The sequence below is a fragment of the Nycticebus coucang genome, chromosome 13 (genome assembly GCF_027406575.1).
Source record: "Nycticebus coucang isolate mNycCou1 chromosome 13, mNycCou1.pri, whole genome shotgun sequence".
In the NCBI taxonomy this organism is placed as follows: domain Eukaryota; kingdom Metazoa; phylum Chordata; class Mammalia; order Primates; family Lorisidae; genus Nycticebus; species Nycticebus coucang.
The window spans coordinates 23,823,254-23,847,800 of NC_069792.1; the positions used below are offsets into that span (position 1 = coordinate 23,823,254).

General features: G+C 43.6%; 1 protein-coding gene across 7 annotated transcripts in view; it reads right to left on the reverse strand.

Moving 5' to 3' along the window:
* Positions 1–12,042: 12,042 nt before the first annotated feature.
* The window catches only part of STAU2 (staufen double-stranded RNA binding protein 2), a 329,861-nt gene continuing 317,356 nt past the window's right edge, over positions 12,043–24,547 (reverse strand). For all 7 annotated transcript variants that reach the window (XM_053559242.1, XM_053559239.1, XM_053559244.1 and 4 more), the window contains 2 exons: positions 14,286–14,374; positions 12,043–13,121 (listed from right to left, as the gene is read on the reverse strand). In XM_053559242.1, the coding sequence (XP_053415217.1) occupies positions 13,031–13,121; positions 14,286–14,374 (180 nt within the window). In that variant the 3' untranslated portion in view covers positions 12,043–13,030. The remainder of the gene's footprint in view (positions 13,122–14,285; positions 14,375–24,547) is intronic.

The window sequence follows — 24,547 nt, forward strand, 5'->3', positions numbered from 1 at the left end:
GACTCAAATAGCTTCCCTGGATACAAATCTCAGGTTTAATCATGCTGGCAAGTGCAGAGAATTACCTAAATTTCCTGGGATGGCCGAGCAGCCCACAGCATGAGGGCAGTTTGTGTGAAATTACAGAAACTTCACAATTTCCTCTCCCCACCACTTTCTGGTTTCAGCACTAAAAGTCCCATGTCCCAGGAAACCCTTCGATCCTGGGCAAATTGGGATGGTTGGTGACCTGTAAATAACAGTCGTCTTAAGGAACACTTTTCTCTAAATAAAGTTTGGTCTTCTAAAGTGCTGGTTAAAAGACGAATTCACAGAGGCCTGCACTGACAGCTACCAGGCCACCTCAGCACCCAGCAGGGGTGACCCAGTAGAACACAGCAAATGACCTTCCTCCAACCCTGTTGGTGACATGGGTCCTGCAGGCCCTGGCAGATATGCCAGTGGTCACGGGGTAAGAGTCAGGACTGTTGGCTGCAAAGATGGTTTCTGGTCCAGTTTCCAGTCTTTGATGAGGTAATATATCTTACATGGCTGTTTTATTTGCAGATTTCAGAGGCAGCAAATGTTATGAAGTCAGGGAGCCTGACTCCGACCTGGGGGTGGGAGGTCAGGTCACCACAAGGCTTTGGAGGCTTTTCCTCTATGTCAGTGTAGGAGAATGTGTCCCCTCTCCGGCTTAGAAAAAACTCACAGCTTCAGAGGTGATTTGTTTCACCCTGCAGGGTCAAAAGGAGACACTTCAGCTATGCAGTATTTATTTTTAGAAGGTCATTCTCTTATATGCCTATTCCATTCCTCTCCACTGGATTTGAAGGATCTGAGATTCTTTTTTTCTTTTTCTTTTTCTTTTTTTTTAAGACAGAATCTCACTTTGCTCTCAGTAGAGTGTCCATGGAGTCACAGCTCACAGCAACCTCAAACCCTTGGTCTCAGACGATTCTCTTGTCTTCGCCTCCCAAGCAGCTAGAACTACAGGCACCACCACATACTTGGCTGTTTTTAGAGCTGGGGTCTTGCTCATGCTCAAGCTGGTCTTGAACTCCTGAGCTCAGGAGATCTACCCACCAGAGCCTCCCAGGGTGCTGGGATTACAGGTGGGATCTGAGATTCTTGCTCCCAACAAAGACATTTTTGTTCTCCAAATACAGTACATGAGCACTGTTCCTAAGGAAACCAGCACAGGTCGGGGCTTAGCATGACTGGCCCCTTGAGCCATGGTCTTTCTGAGTTGCCACAGGAGTTTGGGGAATCCCATTGTTGCACGGGTATTGGGCCAAATAGTCTGAAGTAGATGTCATAGTCTAAACACACCTGTGTCAACTAAAGTGTTCTAGGGGCTCCCTCCTGCCTCTGTCTCCCCCAGCACAATTGGTATTGCAACACAGAACCATTAATGATATCATCAACTGCCCCTCGGGGATGTGAGGCTGAGCTCGGTGCCCACAGCTCTCAGATAATCCAGGGCATCTGTCCTCTCCTGCCCATGCCAGCTGAGACACACAATGAGTTCTTCATTACAGACTAGATAGGGGGTCTGAATTACTAGGAAACAATTCAATCTAGCAGACTGGGGTGAAATTGCCAATCAAAAGAACAAATTGTAAGATTGTCCCACCCTGGATGTGAAATTAATTCCATCCACGATAACTCACCACAGACCACCTTGTTTAATTTTATGTTTTCCTAGTAACAGGTCTTCCTCCTGCTGTAATTTATGTTCCAGAAACGACGAAAACAATACAACCATCACGCTAGAAATCCTTTTAAGTTCAAAATGCGAAGAGTTACAACAGCAGTGTGAGGGTTAAGCAAAGTTTGTCTGTTATGAATGAATTTAATTAAGTTGAAGCATCTAAGCATGTTTATTAACGCTTGCTGAAACCCAGAAAGAAAAGTGAAATTTTGGCCAGAGTAGTTGAAATAGGATTTTCTGAGGCACTTGTTTCACCCTCAAAGCCCCCCTTGTCCCACACTATGCTGGAGAACTGGCTACGTGTCTCTTCTCTGGGGCTCTCATGAGACAACAGGAAGGTGCTTCAGGCTTTTATTTTCCATTCCTGACCTGCCAAGCAGTATCTGGGATCTAACACAAGTCCTGGCCCTGCCCTGGAAGAGCTTAGGACTGAGATTTTGAGGGGCTTAGAGCAGGCTACAGGGCTGAGCAGGGTCACAGGTTCAGAGGCTGCAGACATGAATCAGAGGGGCTGAATAAAGCCACAACCACACAGTTACGGGGACAAACTATCGTATCATGACATTAAAATTAGCCCTCAACACAGGAAAGAATGAAAACTTACCATCTGGGCTGTCCTAGCCTTGGCATCTGGCCTCTCCTACGAAGGCTGACAGAAAAAAAATGACCACTGTGTTCAGCCATCTGTGTGAAAATGGTCCCAGCTGTGTAAAAATGGTCCCAAGCGGCTCTGCTGACCCTCTGGAGAAGCCCCCCTCTTCTCCAGGTGGTTTTTCCAGTCCCAGCCCCGTGCTTGAGACATTCGCGCTATTGCACACACCTACAGCAAGGAGATGGGGCGGGAGAGGCACTCTAGCCCTGTTTTGCTACATGAGAAAAATTGTGCAAAGGATTCTATACAGCAAAGATGGTGGCTAGGGAGTCAGGTTTGCTTTTGTCAGTTTACTCCAGCAATTGGGTTAAATTTGTATGGATAATATGAATTCAGCCAGTCATAGTGGCTCATACCTGTAATCCTAGCACTTGGGAGGCCAAGGCAGGGAGATCACTTGAGTTCAGGACCAGCCTGAACAAAAGCAAGACCCCATCTCTACTAAAAATAGAAAAACTAGTTAAGAGTGTGGCAGATGCCTATAGTCCCAGCTGCTCAGTAAGCTGAGGCAGGAGGATCACTTCAGCCCAGAAATTTGAAGTTACGAAGGTGCAATGAGCTATGATGATGCCACTGCATTCTAACTGGGATGACAGGGTGAAACCCTGTGAAGAAACGAAGAAAGAAGGAAAGAAAGAAAGAGAGAGAGAGAAGGGAGGGAGGGAGGGAGCGAGGGAAGGAAGGAAGGAAGGAAGGAAGGAAGGAAGGAAGGAAGGAAGGAAGGAAGGAAGGAAGGAAGGAAGGAAGGAAGGAAGGAAGGAAGGAAGGAAGGAACGAAAAAGGAGGGGAAGGAGGGGAAGGGAAGGGAAGGGAAGGGAAGGGAGGGGAGGAAGGAAAGGAAAGGAGGAAGGAAGGAAGGAAGGAAGGAAGGAAGGAAGGAAGGAAGGAAGGAAGGAAGGAGGGGAAGGGAGGGAAGGAAAGGAAAGGAAAGGAAAGGAAAGGAGGAAGGAAAGGAAAGGAGGAAGGAAGGAAGGAAGGAAGGAAGGAAGGAAGGAAGGAAGGAAGGAAGGAAGGAAGGAAGGAAAGAAAGAAAGAAAGAAAGAAAGAAAGAAAGAAAGAAAGAAAGAAAGAAAGAAAGAAAGAAAGAAAGAAAGAAAGAAAGAAAGAAAAAGAAAGAGAAAGAAAGAAAGAAGGAAAAGAAAAGAAAACTGTTCTGGTTCTCTTCTGCTGTATAGTAAGCACCAAACTCAGTGACCCAAAACAGTCACTCTTGTATTATTTCTCACAGGTCTGTGGGCTGACTGGGCTCAGCTGGGTGGCATTTCTGCTACATGTGATGTCAGCTGGGGCCTAGGTCATCTGAGGCTTCTTTAGGCTGGATCACTCAGGATGGCCCATTCACACAGTTGGCAGCTGACACTGGCTGGCTGTTTGAAGCCTGGCCAAGGCTGTTGACTACAGGGCCTGCACATGTCTTGGGCTTCTTACGGAATGATGACTGGGTTCAAAGAGTGGGAGTCAGAGGAGGGAGTGTCCCAGTAGGAAGGAAGCAGAAGGCCGGACTCAGGTTGGTCCTAAAACTGACACAAGGCCACTTCTACCAGATTCTACTGACTTAGCAATTATAGGGCCCGCCCAGAGTCCAGGGGAGGGGAAACAAACTGCACTTCTTAATGGGAGGAGTGACAATTTACAGCCATCTTTAATCCACCACAATAACCTATGTATGGCCTTTCCATCTGCGTCCGCATAAGCTCCATCCTCATAACCCACATAGTCTTTGCCAAGTATCCCCATGCCAGGCTGACTCCCAATGGAGCTTAAAATCATCCTCAGTTCTGTGGCCCTTCACTTGAATTAGAAGTGCCATCCTCAGAAGGCAAATAAAAACGGGTGGAGCTGAGACCACAGGCCTACGAGAGCAAAGGACAACTTACTGCCCAGGTAGGAAAGGGCCTCGCCCTAGGAGTACCTGCAGGGGCAGCCTCCACATGTGGCTGCTGTCTCCAGAGGCAAGCAGCACGCTCCCCAGTCACAGGTCACTGGGAGGATGCTGACTCGTTCCTGGGTTCCCATGGGCACTGGCTCCTTCTACAGCACTGACAGGGCCCAAGCAGGAGCCACTTGGATGGCAAGTGTGCAGAGATTTTGACAGCAATATCATCTTTCACTCCAGATTCGGATGCACATTGCCAAATTGTCCTCTAGAAAGTTGTGCCAGTTCTTGTATCGGATGTGCGAGGATATCTGGTATCTGCAAGACAAAGGGCTTAGGACCCTGCTTGAGGAGCTCCTAGAGAGGAAAGTCAGACCATAAGGTCCATCTGGGCTCCCTTCCTTGCACCTTCCTCCCGCTGCCTGAAAGGGACCGTCTAGGGCCACCGTGACCTCCAGATTCCAGCCCTGATGGGCTCTCTTTTCTGGGTCCCTCCCTTTCTCACTGGGGGGACTGACACAGGCTGTCCTTTTCCCACTACTGCGATTCCTTCTCAGGTCTCTCCATGAGCCCCTCTACTCAGACTGTCCCTTACAAGTTGGTGCTTCTCGAGTCTTTGTCCTTGGCCTTTGCTCTTACACCATAAGGTCCATCTGGGCGTGTTAGAAGTGCCCATGCCACGGACTTCCACCTGGCTGCGTATTGCTCATAAACACCTTCCCTTCCACGTAGGTGTCTCTCCTGATCATCGGCCATACACCCTCATGTGCCAGGTGAAGATCTTTCTTCTAATGTCCCACCAGTGTTTCGGACTCAGCACGTCCAGAACTGAACTCCTTACTGACCTGCTCTGACCTGGCATTCCTTCTCAGCCCTGTCACTTGGCCGGGTCCCCACGCTGGGGCATCAGAGCCAGCCTAGAGGGTCCCTCTCCCACATCCATCTGGCAACCAGGGCCAGCTGAGTCTGCCTTTTTCATACTCCAGCTCTCCTTGTCCACCCTCTCAACCACTTCCAACCTCATCCAGACCCTTACTCACCCTACCACATCGTCAATCATTTTTATTACCCACTACATGGGACTCTTGTGTTTCGACTTTTCTCATCAGTGTGGTGCACTGAGAAACAGCACAGGAGGACTGCAGTGGTGGCGCTACTTGTAATCAGAAAGAACAGAAAGGATATACAAGCTGTGCTTCCTACACTGTCCAGGCAGGACTGGGCTATGTACAGTTCCTTCCTTTTATCTCTAAGAAACTTATACCAACAAATGCCAAGCCCAGCTTGGGCCTCCTATTTCAGAGGTACCTCACCAGCCTTGCTTTCCTTGATTTCAGGGCTGTGGATGCCTTCCTGGGTCAGTGTAGTTTTCTTCTTGCAGCTTCTTCTGGCTCCCCGAGGAGCCTAGTTCAAGAGGTGCAGCAGGAGGTGTGTGGGGGATGTGCAATCCCTTTGCTAGAAACATTCTCTGACCCACAGGTCATTCTCACCAAACCAGGCCCAAAAGGCATCAAGAGCCACAGATTTTTGCTTTGTGGAGAAGGCATGTCCAAGGGGATCCTATGGTCTGCGTGTCCCACAGGAGCTTCCTGCAGACACTCCCTGCCCCAGACTTCTGAAAGCATTTAGTTTGGGCTAATATTTATTTGTGTGCATCTTTTATAATTGTCTTCAAGAAATAAAAATTCCATGATGCAAAACAGGGCTGTGCCTTATTCATCTGTGCCCCTTCCTCATTTTAGCCCCTAGTTATAGATTCTGGTATCCAGTAATTGATCAATAATTATTGATTAATCCATTGCTTGGCTTTTGGTCAATCATAACTCATGTTTATTGAGTGCTTATCTGTGCCACATATAGTTCAAAACCCTTTAGATATATGAACTTATAAAATTAATTTATTTAGTCCACCAAAAACACTGCCCTCTTCATTTTCTGGTGAGGGAAGCAAGGCACAGGGGAGTTAAGGTAACTCCCCTAAACACACAGTTTGAGTCCATGAGAACACCAAGTCTTCAACTTAGTCTGATTGTGGAATCCCAACTCTTCATCATACCCAACACTGCTTTCTTAGTAAAGGCTGGGTAAGAGTCGTGCTGGAGTAGTTGGAAGGGTGTTAGTGATGACAGTGGTGGTTGTAGAGGGGATGTTGCCTCATAAAGCCTCAGCTACCACAGGGATTTGCCCCAGAAGAAGGAAACTGCAAACTGGATTCCTATAGCACCTTGGTTAAAGGTTGGCCCACCCAGGTCACCAGATTAAGAAAAGCAGGTCGCCAGCAGAGGCATTCTTTTCAATATCAAATCCTGGACATTGGCTTCTCCAGTTTCCCCGGGATGTTTCTCAGAAGCACTGTGAGAAAAAGAGAAGCTGACCTCAGCTCTTAGTAAAGTGCAGCTATTCCTATTTCCTTGCATTTTATCCCAGAGTCTTTTTCCTATTTCTTCTTCCTAATTGCACTAGAAGTCTTTTGGCGGTAGAGACCTTACTTTAGGCTTCATTTGGTTCCCCACAGTGACGAACTCAAAGACGGAGACTCAATCCGTATTTGTGATTGACTGACAGGTTAGAATGTGGTTAAGGTCCAGCACTAGAAGGCAAGATACATTTAGTCAGACATTTTCAGGCTAGCGGTCTTGTCTGAGACTGCGGGAACAGCTACCGTGAAGCTGGACACATGAGCAGCTGTCATGCATTATGTTGTGATGACTGTGGAAGCGACTCTGGTTCTAGGACAAAAAAAAAAAAAATCCTCTCTGAAGTCAGAGATAACCCACTGGCTAGATTGTCCATGATTTCACATCTAGGCCTGGTCGTTACCCAAGCTGGGAGCTTATTCATCATCTTGAGTTGATGAAGAGGGATCTAGTTTCTTCACCCTGCACTCAGAGAATGAGGAAGGACCAGTGGCCAAACACCAGTCAGGAAAATTACTACTCATGTAGAAGATTTGGGGACAGGCTCAAGAGGAAATGGAAGATTTTGACTGCTCATTCCTGAAGCTAAGAAGAAGTTATTTAAGACGTACCTGCAGGAAACATTTAGTCTGCTCCCATCACAAATGCCCTCTCCAGAACATTCCATTTCGTCATTCTTCTCCAGGGCAGCTAACTTCCTCATCCCCTTTAGTTTCCGATCCAAATTTCTGATTCTTCTGTTCGTCTGCCTCCTCTTACTCCTTTAAATAACATGTTTCCTTCCTTCCTTGGGCTGTCTTGAAAAATTGTGAGCAAAGTTTGATGGAAAATTTGATCTAGCTTGCCTCTGTCTCTCTCAACCTCAGTTGTAAGAATCAGAACATCCCTTACAGTTAAATTCAGCTCAGGATAACTAAAGCAGGGAAGTGGGCTGCAGAAATCACTGAGGAAGGATGGACCATACCACTGGCCTAAATTTCTCATTATCCCCGCATGCTAAAGGGAAGGAATGTTTTACAAAATATACTAATTTGAGATGACTGGAAAGTTTTTATTTTTTATTCTAGGTAGTTTCATGACTCATTCAGGATAGCTTTGTGGTTCACCAGACCTTGAAACTAAAGACTAAAAGGATTAAATAAAACCAGACAAAATACCCCAGCTTTCACAGACCTGAGTGAGCTCTACAATGTTAGGGAGTAGTAATTCAGTTATTTAAGCTTTACTCTTCATGTTGAAAATAAGAAATAGCACGATTATAATGAGCCTTGTCCCCTGAAAAATGTGGGAGGTGGGTGACACCAGTATCTGTTAGGCAAAACAGTGACTGTCTTTTTTCTGATGACTACTCCAGATGGGGGCAGCCATATTTGCACAGCATGGGCCTGTCTGTACAAGGCCTAGTCCAACAGGGGCCTGAGACTTTGGGAAGGAAATCAAGAGGGAGATTCAGCGTTTCTTCAGGGGGGCTGTAAACTTTAGTTCTATTGGTAGCCATGTTCTCTGATGTGTGTACTTGATAAGCAGAAGCTAGTTTTCAGAGAGAGGGAGAACTGAGAATTAAGTGAGAGGGAGAACTTTCTGGCTCCAGTTTCTTTCTGCATTTCTGCCCTAGGGTACATGAAACATGCCTCTAGCTTTATAACAAATTTTCCTTTGGTAGTTTGAATTAGTTTTTATAACTTGCAACCAAAGGATCCTAACTGATATAAGAGTGATATTTTCCCCCAGGTATTTAATAAAAAACTTCACATATCTTAGAGACGAAATTTGAATATAAGCACCCCACAACAGGGATACAAATAGAAAGTAAGTTTAGTGCCCCAGCACTCTCAGGGGTCATCATTTTATGCGAGTGGAAACTGAAGCCTGGAAGGCCACACCCCCTCACCAAGGTTACATCTGTCTGAACCCTAGACTCTAGGCTCCTAGACTGTGGCTCTTTCCCTAATACTAAGTTTGATTGAAATAACCTTTGCAACTAGTGCACTTTTGAAAACAATTCATAGCCAGGCACAGTGGCTCATGTCTGTAGTTCCAGCTATTCAGAAGGCCAACACAGGAAAATTGCTTGTGGTTAAGAGTTTGAGACCAGCCTGGGCAACATAGCAAGACCCCATCTCTGAAAAAATTAGCTGGGCATGGTACCAGATGCCTGTAGTCCCATGACTCAGGAGACTGAAGCAGGAGGCTTCCTTAAGCCCAGGAGTTTGAATCCAGCCTGGGTGAGTAAGACCTCCATTTCTAAAAAAAATTTAAAAATGAAAACAAATAAATAGTCCATATACTCCTGAATATTCTTTTCCCAAGTTTTGCATGAAAAGTTGAAACTTAAAGATGCAAAATGTCTTCAGTAAGGCTACAAACTAACAGAACTAGAACTAGAAGTTTATTCACAGGCGGGAAGATCCATCCAGTAGGCCAGGCTTCTCTGTCCATGTGTCCAGGTCACTGCTGATGCAGTTGGATGGGCAAATTCATCACGGCAGAGGTTTTTTGGTCATTCATCTACTCAACAAATATGTATTGAGTACTTAGTGTATTAAGTTGGTCACTGCTCCTAGGTCAGGATGTATAGTGAGGAATGAGTTGGGCTGATGGCCTCCTGAGTGTCAGTGAGCTTAGAGAGCTTTGAGAATGTATTTTCATGAGGAGGGGAGTCAGTGGAGATGTGGGGTATGGAGTAAAAGTTCCTTGAAAGCAGACCTGGCCTATTTGACAGTGTCACCAGAATATATCATATTGTGCCCTAATGAGGGAATGCATAAGTGAATGACCAAAGCAGGTGAACAGCTGGCTATCACACGGTGGTTCTGAGTACAGAAGGTTTAATTATCCAGGCTCATTTCCCACCAGCTAGAGTGTAGGGTCTTTAGGGTGAAGTTGTTTTGTTTGTGTTTTATTTAGTGACTCTCCAGCACATACACATCAGTTAAGTACAATTAAGGGAATCCTTACTTATGTTAAGAGGTTAGGGTGTAACAGGGAAGTTTCCCCAACACAGTAACTTGGTAAGGTAAGAGGGAACTGGGGTGGTGTGTGCCAGAAATAGTCAGTTAGGTTCGATCCGATCTAAGGAATTCTTTACTTTGAAGCAGATATTGCAAAGTCCCTTCTCATGAAGATATGCACACGTGAGTGTGGAAATAGTGGAATGTACCTGAGGGTGGGGACTGGAATCTGACAACCTATGGAAAGAAAATAAACAGACATGAGAAGATGAGGAGTAGATGGTCCCATGAGCCCAAAGACCTCTAAGGGAAGGGTGTTTTAGACTTGCCATGTTCTTGAGTAAGAAATGCTACCGTCCCCGTGGGGTTGAGGATATAATGTGTTGTCAGCAGTAACGCCAGATTATCATGAGTGCTTGTGTCTGTGTCACGTGGAGAATGAGAATTCAAATGAATTTCCTCAGTGGGTTTTGAATGATAGATCATTCCTTCATCCCCTTATTCAGTGTATTATACATACATTAGCAGCTGCCTATATTACGGTGGATTAGGCTATGGGAGACTCAAAGACAAGTTCACACCTGATTATGCCATAAATGACTTATCAGTTTTGTGGGCATGACTGTTAGTTTCGCTGTCATTCTGGGCCACCATGGTAGCAAGTAGCCTTTAGAAATTAAAAGGTACAAGGCAAACTCCCAGCAGTTACCATGATAAACTGCCACAGGATTTAAACTCCAATCAGTTGGTCTGGACCACATTTCTAAAGTCACTAGGAATCCTGGCAACCTCTGTATAAGGTAAGTTTTTCATTAATCTATTTTTATTTTATGGTGCAGGAAATTGGTTGAAGCTGCCCCCCACCACACAAAAAAATGCTATTAAGAATGTTTGCCGGGGAGAAGAATGCTGAGACAACTCCTCGGAGGGGTCACCCCAGAAAAGGGAGGGACCTGTCACAGCTTCCTTGGTGGTGTCTCACCGTGGATCTCTGGCAAGTTGCACTGGAAAGAAGTGGTCCACGTTCCAAAGTGCAATATTGTATTTCCAATTAAAAAGTAAAAATAAACCTTTTTCATAAAACACATTGGCCTCAGCACTGGGAAGTGACTACAAAGCCCGGTGCTGATGGGGAAAAGCTGAAAGCAGACACCATAATTGATAAAGGAGATAAGTCAACCTGTGTCCTTTAAAGAATAATGAGCTCCATTTTTCATCAAAAAGATCTCCTTGTGCCAAAGAAACACACTTTCAATAAATCTACTTAATAGTTTCCCCTCTGATGATATATAACATTGAGCTTTGGAACGGAGCATCGCAGCCGGGTCTCTGCCAGTGACTGCAGGCCACCCATCATTTGCATTGGTAATTCCACCCAAAGAAAACCCAGGCACTTCTCAGGAAGTGCTGCTGTTCCATAGAAAATACCTGAACATCTTCCTGGGCTCTTCAGGCAGGTGGAAGGGATGGGATTTTAATAAATCCTCTATCATTAAACCTGAGAGTCTATGCAAATTTCCTCCCCCTTCTCCCTCCCCCCAATACGCTATTGTGTTCAGGGATCTATCAGTTCTGAGGCTGACGCAGTTAGTTCGAGTTAAATGCTTCCAATACTTGGGTCATGAGAACTGATTAGCTTTGTTTGTTCCCTGAGCTCACTGCTCTCCCACAGGCCTGACAGCTTCGATTGAGCTCGGTGTCCCTTGCAGGAGGCAGTCTATGTTTATTGTTCTGGGTAAACTGAAGCTCCACTTCAATGATCCTGCCTGAGGTGGTCCCCTGTCCCATCTGAGGACCTAAGCCTCAGGTGGTGAAGGCCTGGCAGAAGAAAGGGCCTGTGCCTTCTAGGAGTGTGGGTTAGGGCCCTCTTGTTAGGTGGCAGGCCTGTTGTCTCCACCCAGTTTACCTTGGTGAACCCCAACTTTACAAATGTGCTGTTCTTTTCACAAGCATGCAGGTTTATGTAACAAAACCTATTTCCTCCAAGGGCACCCAGCCCTCCCAACTGACGGGCTTCCCACATGGGAATCATTAAAAACAACCCTAGAGTTATTTCCTTATGTTGCTGTTTGTTTATTCTCCAGTCGCGTGTGAGTCAGCCAGATCATGATTCGTGGCGGTTTTGCTTATGAAATCTTACATAATTATATTCCTATTGTCATGTTGGGTCGAGCAGTTAGAGCATACAGTGTTTTCTCATTGCACAACATTTGCAAATCAATAAGGAGAAAGCCTGAACAATAAGATGACGTGAGCCCTGATCAGGAACCAGCCCATATCACCCAGGAGGCAGCTCTGCAGTTTCGCAGATACAGCTGTCCCCTGTCCGCTCTCTAATTCCACTGCTGGGCAGGATGACTAGGCCGGGTGGTGGCCTTTGGGATGGGTTTCACTGAGGTGATACTTAAAAGATGAGCGTGATAAAACGAAAGAACAACAATAACAACACTTCACACAGAAACCGATCAAATTTTTACTGCATTTGCTCCGCGCTGGATTCCAACATGCTGGTCCAGAGCATGGCCCCAACAGGCTTTTCCTTCCCTGCCATGGACATTATTTATTTTGATCCTACTCACTGTGCCAAGTCCAGAGGCAGTTACTAAACACTCTTGATGCAAACCGTGAGTGGCTACAACACACGGATGGGGTGGATGTGATTCCCACAACAGAGACTGGGATCCAGGAAAATGATGTGAGGGGGCAAGACGCCTCCCTTGTTCTAAGAGTATATGGAGCTCAAAACCCACACGTGCTTGGTGTTGTGTTGTTTTGAAATTCCTCAAGTATATTGAAACTACTTGCTCCTAACATTAGTTCATATTTTTAATCAAATATCTGACCTGATTTAAAACATGTTTGTTTGCATACGTCTTTCCATAACGCACCTTAAAGTTATTCTTATTGATATAGGATGAAGATTACAAATATCTGCATAAAAAGAGAAACCATGTGACTCTATATGAAGACAACAACCATCACATTCCACAGCATGTCATTGGTTAATTTTCGAATTGTCAAGCATTATCTGAAATGAGAGAGACAGAGAGCGAGAGAGGATAAGTGAACACAGCGCCACGACAAAAACAATCAGAACAACGGAACCAAACCGAACATCTCTATTAATCATCTGAAAATTTTAGCTCTGTTTCTAACACTTTACTTGTTATTTTAAGCTCCAGTAGCAAGATCAGATTTCTGCTGCCTCTGGGGCAAATGAGTTATGATCTGATCTCAAGTTCCAAGGGAAATGCTCAAAGTTTTATTTTTCCCCAGTAGAATAAACAGTACCATGTATATTATCTCTTGTGTTAGAATAGTGTTGTCTTCACATAAGACTCAAATAATGGTATTAGTCATTCATTTCCCTAAACACAGACACCCTCATGCGTGCTGACAGGTTTATAAGGATGCGGTGGCAGTGGCGGGTTCTGGGAGCTGCTAGACGGGGTTTGATTTCTTGCAGTCCTGAGCGATGGAGCCCGGGGGCGCCTGGTTATCCTCCACTTTCTCTCTCAGATGCTTGGCTTGTCTGAAAGATTAATACATTAACAAGAGCTTAAGGTCTGGGGTGCACATCTTCAGACATGTTTATTAGCAGATAGCACATAGGACTCAAAGGTCACCACAAAAGTGACATTTTAAAGTGAAACAACAATATTTATGTTCAGATAGTCTACTGATGAGATCATGTGGAAATGTTTTTGATTAAATTAGCTTATAAATGGTTGCCAATCTATAGACAACTTAAAATGCCACGTCTGTTTCCCAAATGCTTTCTTCTTCGTCTCTCACCTTTAAAATATTGATGACCAAATGCTGTTTGCGATTTTTAAAATGTATTTATTATTGTTATTTTTTGGTAACCTCGTTTAACTATAAGTGTATTTGGTTTTTACTTCCTGGGTTATCTATTTTTTACAAATTTAGTGATGTTGTTTCCTGTGTGTATTCTGAGAGCTCACATTGAGTGTGAATTCTACTGTGTAAATATAACTGCTTTCTTTCTTTCTTTCTTTTCTTTTCTTTCTTTCTTTTTTTTTTTAGGACAAATTTCTTTTCTTTTCTTTCTTTTTCTTTTTTAGGACAAATTGATGTCTCTGGAGAGACTCAAAATTCAGTCTTTTATATGAGACTTTCTGTTTAAATTGCATTAAAAAAAGGCATGAGGTGGACTTCAGAAATAATTATTGTAGGTCCATTTTTGCTATTACAGCCCTTGGGAGCCACACTATCCTGGCAGTGGGTGCTGGTGCTTCATGGGACAATGTGAAAACCAATGTGTCGAGAGAGGACACTTCCTCTCAACTTCTTTTTCTTTTCTATTTTGCTCACAACTTTTCAGGAATGTGAGCAAAAACCTTTACCTCTGAAAATGGTTTAACTGACAATTGCTCAACAATACGATGTGAAAAACAGTCTTTTCAATTTTGCAAATATCTACAGTCAACATAACTCACATAAATACTACCAGTAAAGGCATTTAAAAGGCAGACATGATGATCGATTAGTAGGTTAAAACTTTCACAGACACATTAGAAGAGATGGATTTGACCGTATACATGGTTTTTCATTTATTTATATTTAATTCATAATTGAATTAAGAATAATTTTGTAAGATGTCAATAGTGTATTGATTTTTTAACCTTAGTATTATCCGTGTGACAAGATAACAAATGTAAGAATACTGACTCACTTTTCAAGAGAACTTTTTTCAATATTCATTGCTCCATCGATTGGATCCAGTCCTTGTTCAGAAAATTGTTTCAAGGCACTTAAAGCTGCCTAAAACAGAAAACAAACAAGAAGAGTCATTCACTGACTGTAGTGTAATGAACAGATAGAAAATTGGAAAAGAAAGCTGAGATACAAAGCCTACCGTTTTATCAGTCTAAATAAATGCTTTTTTTGTATCGGTTAGCGCAGTTAACATTTGCAAGGCGGCATTATGATGAAGTAATGCATACACGCGAGGGAACTATGAAAGCTTTATTTTTAGGGGGAGTGGAGGAAGGTATCTCCACAAGTCTCATGTCATATCCTTTCTTCAGAATGTTGCAAAATTGTGAGGTTTTATCCGTGAAAGTTAAAACACCTCGTATATATGCTTACAATACTTGAATGATGACTTTGCAGAATTTCCCACATTACTGAAGCCATACATTCTCTTCCTTCAGATTGAGGATGTCAGAATTTTCCGTGAGGACGCTTTCAAAGCCAGCATGACGGTATTGTTCAATTTTACAACTGGTTTAGCCCCAGCTAAGTCACAGCATGTTAAGAGAAATGGAGGCACATCCTCATGCACATGGTAGGATGGGATCTGAAGAGGAGAGGGAAAGAAAGAAAATGTGGGCTCCTTGGCCCCAGGTACAGGCCTGGCCAGGGCAGAGCCTCTGGAGGTGTTGATAGGCTCAGCCTGCGTAGGAAGCTGAAGGGTGTTAACAGGCTGATGGAGCCCAGCCGCATAGCTGGAGGCACCAAAAATGCCACGCTGATAAGATCTACATAACTTGTTGACACTCTTGTGCATGTTCCAAATTGTTATTTCTTTGAATAAGAATTCGGGCCCCCTCCACTGCTGAGCAGGACTGGAAGGGTTTTGTTGAGTCTGAGACAGGTGTGAGCAGTCAGGGTTGTTTTAATCTTGGGGCATCCCGCTGGCTCACACTTCTGTCATCTGTATCTTCTCAGTTGCCTTTGACAAACAGCTAGCTCTTGCAGTTTCCCAAACTCTTATCTGCCAAGGGCCCCTTTGGGGTAGCTAAGTGTGTGATTTCTTTTACATTTCCTTATCCATAATGTATTTTGGGGAGGGGGTTGATTTTTCGGTTAGTAGAATTGTTAGGTTTAAGAAATACTGAGCTGGTCAGAGTACCATGGACCCTCTCTTCCTCCCTTCCCCAGTTGCCCCAATTATTAACATCTTGCCTTGGTATGGTACATTTGTTATAACTGATGAGAAAATGTTGATGAGCCCTCATCATTAACTAAAGTACATGGCTTTGGCTCAGTGCCGGTAGATTAGTGAGTAATCTCTGCCCTAGCGAGCAGGCACCGATCACATACACTGAGGCTGGCAGGTTCAAGTCCAGCCTGGGCCTGCTAAACAACAGTGACAACTACAACCAAAAAATAGCAAGGCACTGTGGTGGGTGCCTGCTACTCATGAGGCTGAGGGAAGAGAATCTTTTAAGCCTGAGTTTGAGGTTGCTGTGAGCTGTAACACCACAGCACTCTACCATGGGTGACATAGTAAGATTCGGTCAAAAAAAAAAAAAAAGTGCAAGGCTTACAATAGGGAGTCACTCTTGGTGTTGTCCATACCATAGATTTTGAAAAATGCATAATGACACATATACATCATTTCCGTCTCACACAAAATAGTTTCACTGTCCTTAACATCCTCTGTGTTCCCCCATTCATCCCTCTCCCCCACTGACTGGTGGCAATCACTGATCTTTTTACTGTCTCTATAGTTTTGCCTTTTCCAGAACATCATATGCTAGTTGAAATCATACAGTTTGTAGCCTTTTCAGATTAATTTCTTTCACTTAGCAATGTACTTTTAAAGTTCCTTGACGTCTTCTTGTGAGTAAGTTAGATACTCATTTCTATTGCTGAGTACCATCCAACCTCATAGATATACCACAATTTGTTTGCCCATGCACTAATTGAGAGACATCTTGACTGTTTCCAAGTTTTTGGTAATTATGAATAAAGCTGCTAAAAATATCCATGTGCAGAATGTGGTATATAGTATTTGTAACAATTTTTTCTTTCTTCTCTCTTGGTCTTTCTGTTTTTGCTTTTTCTTAAAAGTCAGAGCTCCTATATCTGCCCCAAAGTCAAAACGTGTCCTTTCCTTTTCTTCTGGATGCTCCAGTTCAGGTGTGTTCATCTGAATGCACATGCATGTCTGTAGACCTGGCCTGGGATCCCAGAAGCAAGGAGGTGGCTGAGAGCAGGTTTTGATGTCCACCATTATCTCTTTGAACCTGGAATCCTGCAGGGAGAACGTCAGTGTCCTCATCCCACAACTTCTGACCCAAGCTCAGGATATGCAGCCCTGGTGTTGATTATAGCACAGGTCAGCACTAACCCCTGTGGGACAGGAGCAGTGTGGCTATTTCACCAGGGTACTGTTATTGGGTGGAATTGTGTCCCTTGCAAATTTATATGTTGAAGATCTAACTCCTGGGATCTCAGAATGTGGCCTTATCTGGAAGCATGTTTATTTCAGATGTAATCACTTAAGATGAGGTCATACTGTGGCCAGTGGGCCCCTGTTCCAGCATGACCGGTGTCCTTATAGGAAGGGGAAATTTGGACACAGACACACACAGAAGGCCAGAAGCGAGCAGGGAGGCCTGGAGCAGGTCCTTCATGCACTCAGGGAACCAACACCGCCAACACCTTGACCTTGAACTTCTACTCTCCACATGAGACAGTGCACTTCTGTTGGTTAAACCACTGGGTTTGTAGTACTTTGTTACAGCAGCCCTAGCACACTGATAAAGGCATGTCATGGTTGCTCTGAAGGACAGCAGAATACCCCCCCCCATAATGTTCCCCATTATTATCTTTTTATTATAAACAGTTTATTGTTACAGAAAAATCAATATACAGACAAGCGAAAAGAATATGAAAACATCCACAACCCCACCCACCATTCACAGCAAAGTGTATGTCTGTCCATATCCCCTTCTCTTCCCTCCCCAGACCTATGTGCTTTAATTTTGTATCCTTTGACAAATCTCTTCCTATCCCTTCCTTCCCCTCCCCTTCCCAGACTCTAGTATTTTCATTCTACTTTTTACTTCTATGAGATCAACCCTTTTCAGCTTCTAGATGAATGGGAACATGCAAGGTTTACCTTTCCGTTCCTGGTTTATTTCATTTAACATAACATAGTCCTCCAGCTGCAACCAAGTAGCCACAGATGTCAGAATTTCAATCTTTTTAATGGCTGGATGGTATTCAATGGTGTACGTATGCCCCATTTTCTTTGCCACTCACCTGTTGTGTAACCTGCTCTTTCTGCTCTGTGTGAACAGTTTATCAACATCAGATATTTCAGTAGCATTATTTCCTATCACCTGTTCGTGCATATGCCCTTCTGTACTCAGCCAATCCCTACTGTTGGACGTTAGGCTGGTTCCAATTTGTAAGCTGCTACGAACACCGTGCCAAGCTTCCTACTTTGTGTTAAATCTTTGTGTATCATCTCAATATGTTCCTTGCAACAGATTCCTAGAAATTGAATTTCTGGGCCAAAGACAATGTTCATTTTTCAATATGAGCTTCCTATTTGCCCTCAGAGAGGTTGGGCCAGCACCAGCAGTGGGAGGCAGGTGTTTCTGTAGGTGCTTCTGGAATTACCTCTCAGAACCACTTTGTGGGTCATACAAGCAAAGCAGTTTTGTCATTTTATGGCTCCACCTGTTTTTTATGTGTTCATCCTGATTATTTACTTTATTCACTTGATTTGGCTTTGCGTAAAGTTTTGCTGCTTTCAAAACTAAATTCATCCTCAAAAGACCAGGGTTGGATAGTCCTCCTTACTCTCCTCCAGAAAAGGAATTCATAGAGGAATTGATTTGATTCAGTCACCTCTGAAGGCCTTCCAAGTCCTGACATGCTGAGGTGAGAGCTCTGGTGAGAGCCGTTGGGCGGTGTGGACATTCCTGTGGCCTTGCTGCGTCACCCAGGGCTGTATCACATTTGTGCGGGGTGCTAACTGCCAAGCCCATTCACTGGTAGGTGCTAAAGACCAATCCATGCCAGAACTTCTTTCCAGATATCCCCAACTTCATGGAGTGGGTTAATAGAGTTCTACTTTGTATATTCAGTAATTTTGAACAAATGATCAGCTATTTTGTTCTGATCCATTAAAATGTGAATTACTGGCAGGAATGCTGATATTCATCAATTCCTTTCCAAATGCACTATTTAAAATTGTCTAAATGTTATTATTTTTACTATATATTGGTGAATAATAGTTGTACATATTTGTAGAATACAAAGTAATGTTATGATTTTTTTAATTTAATGGGGACTGATTAAATCAAGCTAATTACCACCTGCATCACCTCAAATAGTTAACATTTTCTATGATGACAACATTTGAAATTTACTCTCATAGCAATACTGAAATGTGTAGTATTCAATTTTTAATTTTATACTCCATACTGTGTGATACATCTCAAAAAATAAAATCAAACTTGTTCCTACTTCCTGACATTTTGTACCCTTTGACCATCATCTCCACATTTCTCCCAGCCCTCAGCGTTTGTCACCATCATGATCAGAGTTCAATTGTTTTAGATTTCACATGTCAATAAGAACAGGCATTATTTGTCTTTCCGTGTTGGGCTTATTTCAGTTAGTGTACTTTCATGTCACAAATGACAGAATCTCCTTCTTTTTAGGGCCAGGTAGCATTCTATTGTACATCGGTACCACATTTTCTTCCCCCACTCATTCCACTGACGGACACTTAGTTGATTCCGTACCTGGGAATAGTGCTGCCATCAATATGCTGATTTCTTTTCCTTTGAATAAACACCCAGTAGTAAGATCACTGGATCCCAAATGGACTACTACAGAAGGTCACTGAGTGCCAGGAAATTAACATTTGCAATGTGATATTACTGAGTGAGGCTCTTGAGAGCACCAGGGATTCTTGGTCCTGTATTATTCCCAACAGGGCTGAAATAACCAGCAAAACCAGATTTTTAAGAAAACTAAAAAGTAGTCATGTATAGGATCATTGTAGCCCATTTTCACAAGTTGCCTGAGAAATACTTGGTTTCTAATGTGGCCTGGATGGCAGGAACCAAATGATTTGTTTCACCCAGTCCCAGACCCCTGGCACCTGCTCTCTTTCATCCAAAGAGAGGAGCACATAGGAGAAGAGGGCCAGGTCTCGGCAAGCAGGTAGCGTGTTTTAGATCTTGCAAAATCTCCAGTATGATTTTATCAACATGCCAGGCCAGTCCCTGTGCACTGTCCAAATGATTGTCATCACTTAAAGAATGTCCTACAGGCTGTAATGGCGGTGTGCTCTTTCGCTCAATGCCATGAACGGATTTTCAGAATTCTTGTGTGGCTGCTTCCCTCTGAAGGTATGCTGAAGGGTTTCCAAATAACATTCCCTTATCTGGCTGATGAGATAATTCAACCTACGTCTTATTGATAACCCGAACACAATAGCTTATGAAAGGACTTCTTTCTAATTTATAAGGCAATGAAGACAATTTATCTTAACCTCTGTAAACAGTCACAGCTCTCCCATTTGATGAGCATCACTCCACCATCGTCATGGGACCAGGCCCTTTACCTGCATGATGTCAGGTGTGTTATCACAGCCCTGCAAGGTATGTCCTACCCACAAGGAAACAGAGGCCTGGGGAATTCAGTAACCTACCAGAGGTCATGAAGCTAAAGAAGTGGCTGAGCAGAGATCTGAACTGAGTTTTCATTTTTGGTCACATTTCCATCAAACATAAAACTGCTCAGTGAATTCTGCCTACTAAATTTCAGCATAGCTTGTTTCAAAATCACTCCTATTACTTCTTTCATACTCAGTCTGTCAATTATATCCCATAATAATAACTCATGAAGTTATCTCCATTGTCTGGGAAGGGGATTGATTATCTTGTGGGGATCACATGGCTTCTCATCTGCAGCCCTCTCCCAGCCCTGGGTTTCACTTGGCACTTCTGTAACACTTGCAATTTTGGCTAAAACTGAACGATTGGAGTAATTATTCTGACACTTAGAATTACCCAAAGACTGCAGATGAGCTGGCTCCACAGACCTCAGTAGTCTGAGGGCTGGGGATTTTGCTCCTTACTCTTGTCTACCCTCACCATTTTTTCTGAAAAGACTTTTTCATTTTTTCCCTTCTGTGGTTTCTAGCAGAAGGAAGAAATGAACTCCAGAGTTGTGCTGGGCTTGTGGGATGTAGGATACTGCAAAGGGGAGAGGTGCTGGGATTGCAAAGTGAAGAGGACGGAGGAGGACAAAGGCGTTTTGTTTTTTGGTTTTTGAGACAGAGTCTTTCTGTCACCCAGTCTGGTGGTACAATTATAGTTTACTGCAGCCTTGAACTTCTGGGCTCAAGTGATCCTCCCACCCCAGTCTCTTGAATAGCAAAAAAGAGGATCTTGCTATATTGCCCAGGCTGGTCGCTAATTCCTGGCCTCAAGAGATCTTCCAGCTTCTGCTTCCCAAAGTGCTGGAATTGCAGGTGTGAGCCACTGCTCCTGGTTGAAGGTGAAGGTTCTGACTGTGATGTAAGGATGTGGACGTTGTCAGGATGCTCAGGAGAGCGGAGTGGGCTGGGCCCACTGGCCAGGTGCCTTCCACAGGTACTGACAGACACCCTTAGGGCAGCTGCCTTCCCCACTTGTCATGAGCTCAGTGGAGGAACTGGGTGTCTCCTCTTCTCCCAATTCATCACCCTCTGTTTTCCCAGAAAGGATACTTTACAAATTAAAGAATTCCATGGAAGGATATGGTTTTGCTTCACTTTCTAAGCAAACTATCCACAGCAGTGTTATGCGCAATGCTTGAAGCAGGCACATTACATTCAGCAAGACCCAACTACATGCTGAAGTCAACAGCAAATGAACCTTTGCTATCAGATCAATTATTTCAAAGAACAATGTATAATGCAGTGGCTTTGAGAACAAAGACTAAAATTTAACAGTCCACAAAAATGTTTTACTATACACCTCCAAACCTGCCTAGAAAATGGTAAAATCAACCAAATCCTGCTGTTTAAACTATGCCCACTACATAGATTATTAACTTTCAATAGGCCGGATGCTTTAAAAAATTCAAAGCATATTATAAATATGCTATGCTGTATTAAAAGACACTTTGGAGTGAAGGGAACATCAAATAACCTTCATCTGGGAAGACATACTTGAAGGCTGATTAAAAGGCAAGTTCTAAACTTTCTATTTACTGAGAGGGTAAAGAGATAACAAGATGTTCAGATCCTACCCTCTGAAGTTCACCTTTCAGAGTGGACAATTTGCTGTGTGATAAATACAAACTATTCTCAGAGAGTCATGGGAAGGAGGCAAATCTGGGTCTCTTAATGAGGAATATCCTGAAAGATGCTTAAAACCCAAGTTGTATAATTTCCCACACACTGCGGATTAGAGAATTTCAAATATACACTGACATAAGTACCCAGAACCCTCCGTAAGTCTTTGGCCATAACAAATGGACAATTAAGTGATTTCATTTCCAAGGTCAGAAAATGTTTTCTTAGCAAATCAAAACAAACACACCCAGCATCCATTTGTATGATATCGCAGCCTACCAACTGGAATCTTAAACTTTAGCTTTATGACACTTAACAAGTTTGGAGATTTCCAAAAAGAAAAGAAAATGTGTGTCCAAGGCAATAAATATAGCTTCTTTTGAAGTAGAAAAATTAAAGAAATATTTTCAGATAGATGACATTTTCTTTCCTTATTCCTTTTTCACCTCGACACTGATATCCATTTGTGTCTGTGTGTCCTTCAGAGAAAAGCATCTGCAGAGAGACTCAGAAATATTTTTGTCCCCAAAAGATTTTCCATCTGTTTTGTGAGTAAAGCTCCCCTGGTTCTAGAATAGATGTCGCTATCATTTCATGTCTTGCTTGTTTTGCGTGTAGTTACGGCAAAGGCAGGAACATGATGCCAGGAGGATGCTTTTCATGCCTTCTTGTTGGTCTTCCTTGGTCTTGGGAGGGTGTGTGCGTGCACACAGATTGAAGGAGAGTCTTTCCAGTTATTTCTGTGACATCTAACTTTCCTCTTGTCAATCAGCAATTTGTAAATAGGTTGAAACCAGGGCCTTTTCTTCCTGCTTCCTTCTTCAGAAATGAAACAGTGGGTAGGGACAATAGCAGCATTAGGCCTTTCTCAGAGGGACAAATGCAGTCTTCACCTGCAAAGTGTGGATTTAACTCATCCTTCATAACATGCAATTCTTGTTTCCTTTTTTTTTCCATTTCATACCTTCCCTATCGACTTTATGTCGTGGTTCCTAGAACTAGACAGGCTGTTCCCATTAAAGTCAACAGCATGTGGTAACCATACACATCTGCATGTGCCGTTCATTTTTTAAGTGTTCAAGGTTTATCTGGTTTTACCTTTTCCCCCGCAGAAGTGCTCGGTCATGTTGTGCTCTTCCTGGCAATCAGCTAGAGTCGCCTCACCTCTGAACACACCCCGCAGTCATGGAGGCGCTTACCTCAATCACTCTCCTTTCACGGGGAAAGGATAGTCTATGAATGCAAATTTTTTCCTCCGCATGAGAGGACTCTCCCAATTCCTCATTCCAACAATCTCGGATACTGACTGTATACTAAAGCATTTAAATAATGGAAACGCTAGAAGTTTCTTCAATAAGCTTGAAGGTCTATTTGCCCAAAGAATGTGAATCTTAATGTTTCTAAGTTATCCTTTTCTTGCTTTGAAAGGTCTATAATTAAAGGCTGTGTCTCTCTTTATATAAAATAAGAGAATTTTTTTTTTTTTTAGAGATAGAGTCTCACTTTGTCACCCTCAGTTGAGTGCTGTGCCATCACAGCTCACAGCAACCTCCAACTCCTGGGCTTAGGAAATTCTCTTGCCTCAGCCTCCTGAGTAGCTGGGACTACAGGCACCCACCACAACACTGGCTATTTTTTTGTTGCAGTTTGGCCAGGGCCAGGTTTGAACCCACCACCCTCAATATATGGGGCCAGCACCCTACTCACTGAGGCCCCAAAATAAGAGAATTTTTTTTAAAAAGGACTTGTATTTCTAAATGTATCACATTATAGTAGACTCTTCAGTCTATTACATTTTAGATGAATTGATGATACGACTTTTTAAAAACAATGAAAAGGGGATTATACTGAGCTTTAATTAACCCACCTGCCCTGCTTTCTGATAATTTCATTATTGCCTGCACTTTTTCATTCATGCTTCCACAATCCTATTAGTTCAGGCAATTTCCATCAGATTGGTACTTGATAAAATAGCATACCCTTGGAACAAAGAGCAGCCTGGCTACTAAGGCTACTCCTCTTGTGAAAAAACTATTGGGGGGTGGGGGTTGGCGCCTGTGGCTCAGTGGGTAGGGCACCGGCCCCATATACCGAGGGTGGCGGGTTTGAACCCGGCCCCAGTCAAACTGCAACTGTGGCGGGCGCCTGTAGTCCCAGCTACTCAGGAGGCTGAGGCAAGAGAATCGCCTAAGCCCAAGAGCTGGAGGTTGCTGTGAGCTGTGACACCACAGCACTTTACCAAGGGAGATAGAGTAAGACTCTGTCTCTACAAACAAAATAAAACAAAACTATGGGGATGGGTGGACAGAGAGACATACAGACTTTATTTCTTTCTTTTTTTTTTTTGTAGAGATAGAGTTTCACTTTATTGCCCTCGGTAGAGTGCCGTGGCGTCACACAGCTCACAGCAACCTCCAACTCCTGGGCTTAGGTGATTCTCCTGCCTCAGCCTCCCGAGTAGCTGGGACTACAGGCGCCCACCACAACACCCGGCTATTTTTTGTTGCAGTTTGGCCGGGGCTGGGTTTGAACCCGCCACCCTCGGTATATGGGGCCGGCACCCTGCTCACTGAGCCACAGGCGCCGCCCGAGACATGCAGATTTTAAACAGTTACCTAACACAGAGAACAAGTATTTTGATTCTAGAATTTGGAGGATGAATACAAAATAGAGCACTTAAACTATAGACTTAGCCACCACCTTTATTTCTGAGGGCTTACAGTAATGGGTAATCTGTGTCGCTGCAGTCCTAACAACAATGCAGAGCTGAATTTACAGCAGAATACGCTGAGGAACGATGTCAGTGGTTACAACAAACCTGAGCAGCGGCATCCTCACCCCACGTCTCCATCTAACCATACTCTTCCTGTTTTCCCAACATTATTCATTTTTACATT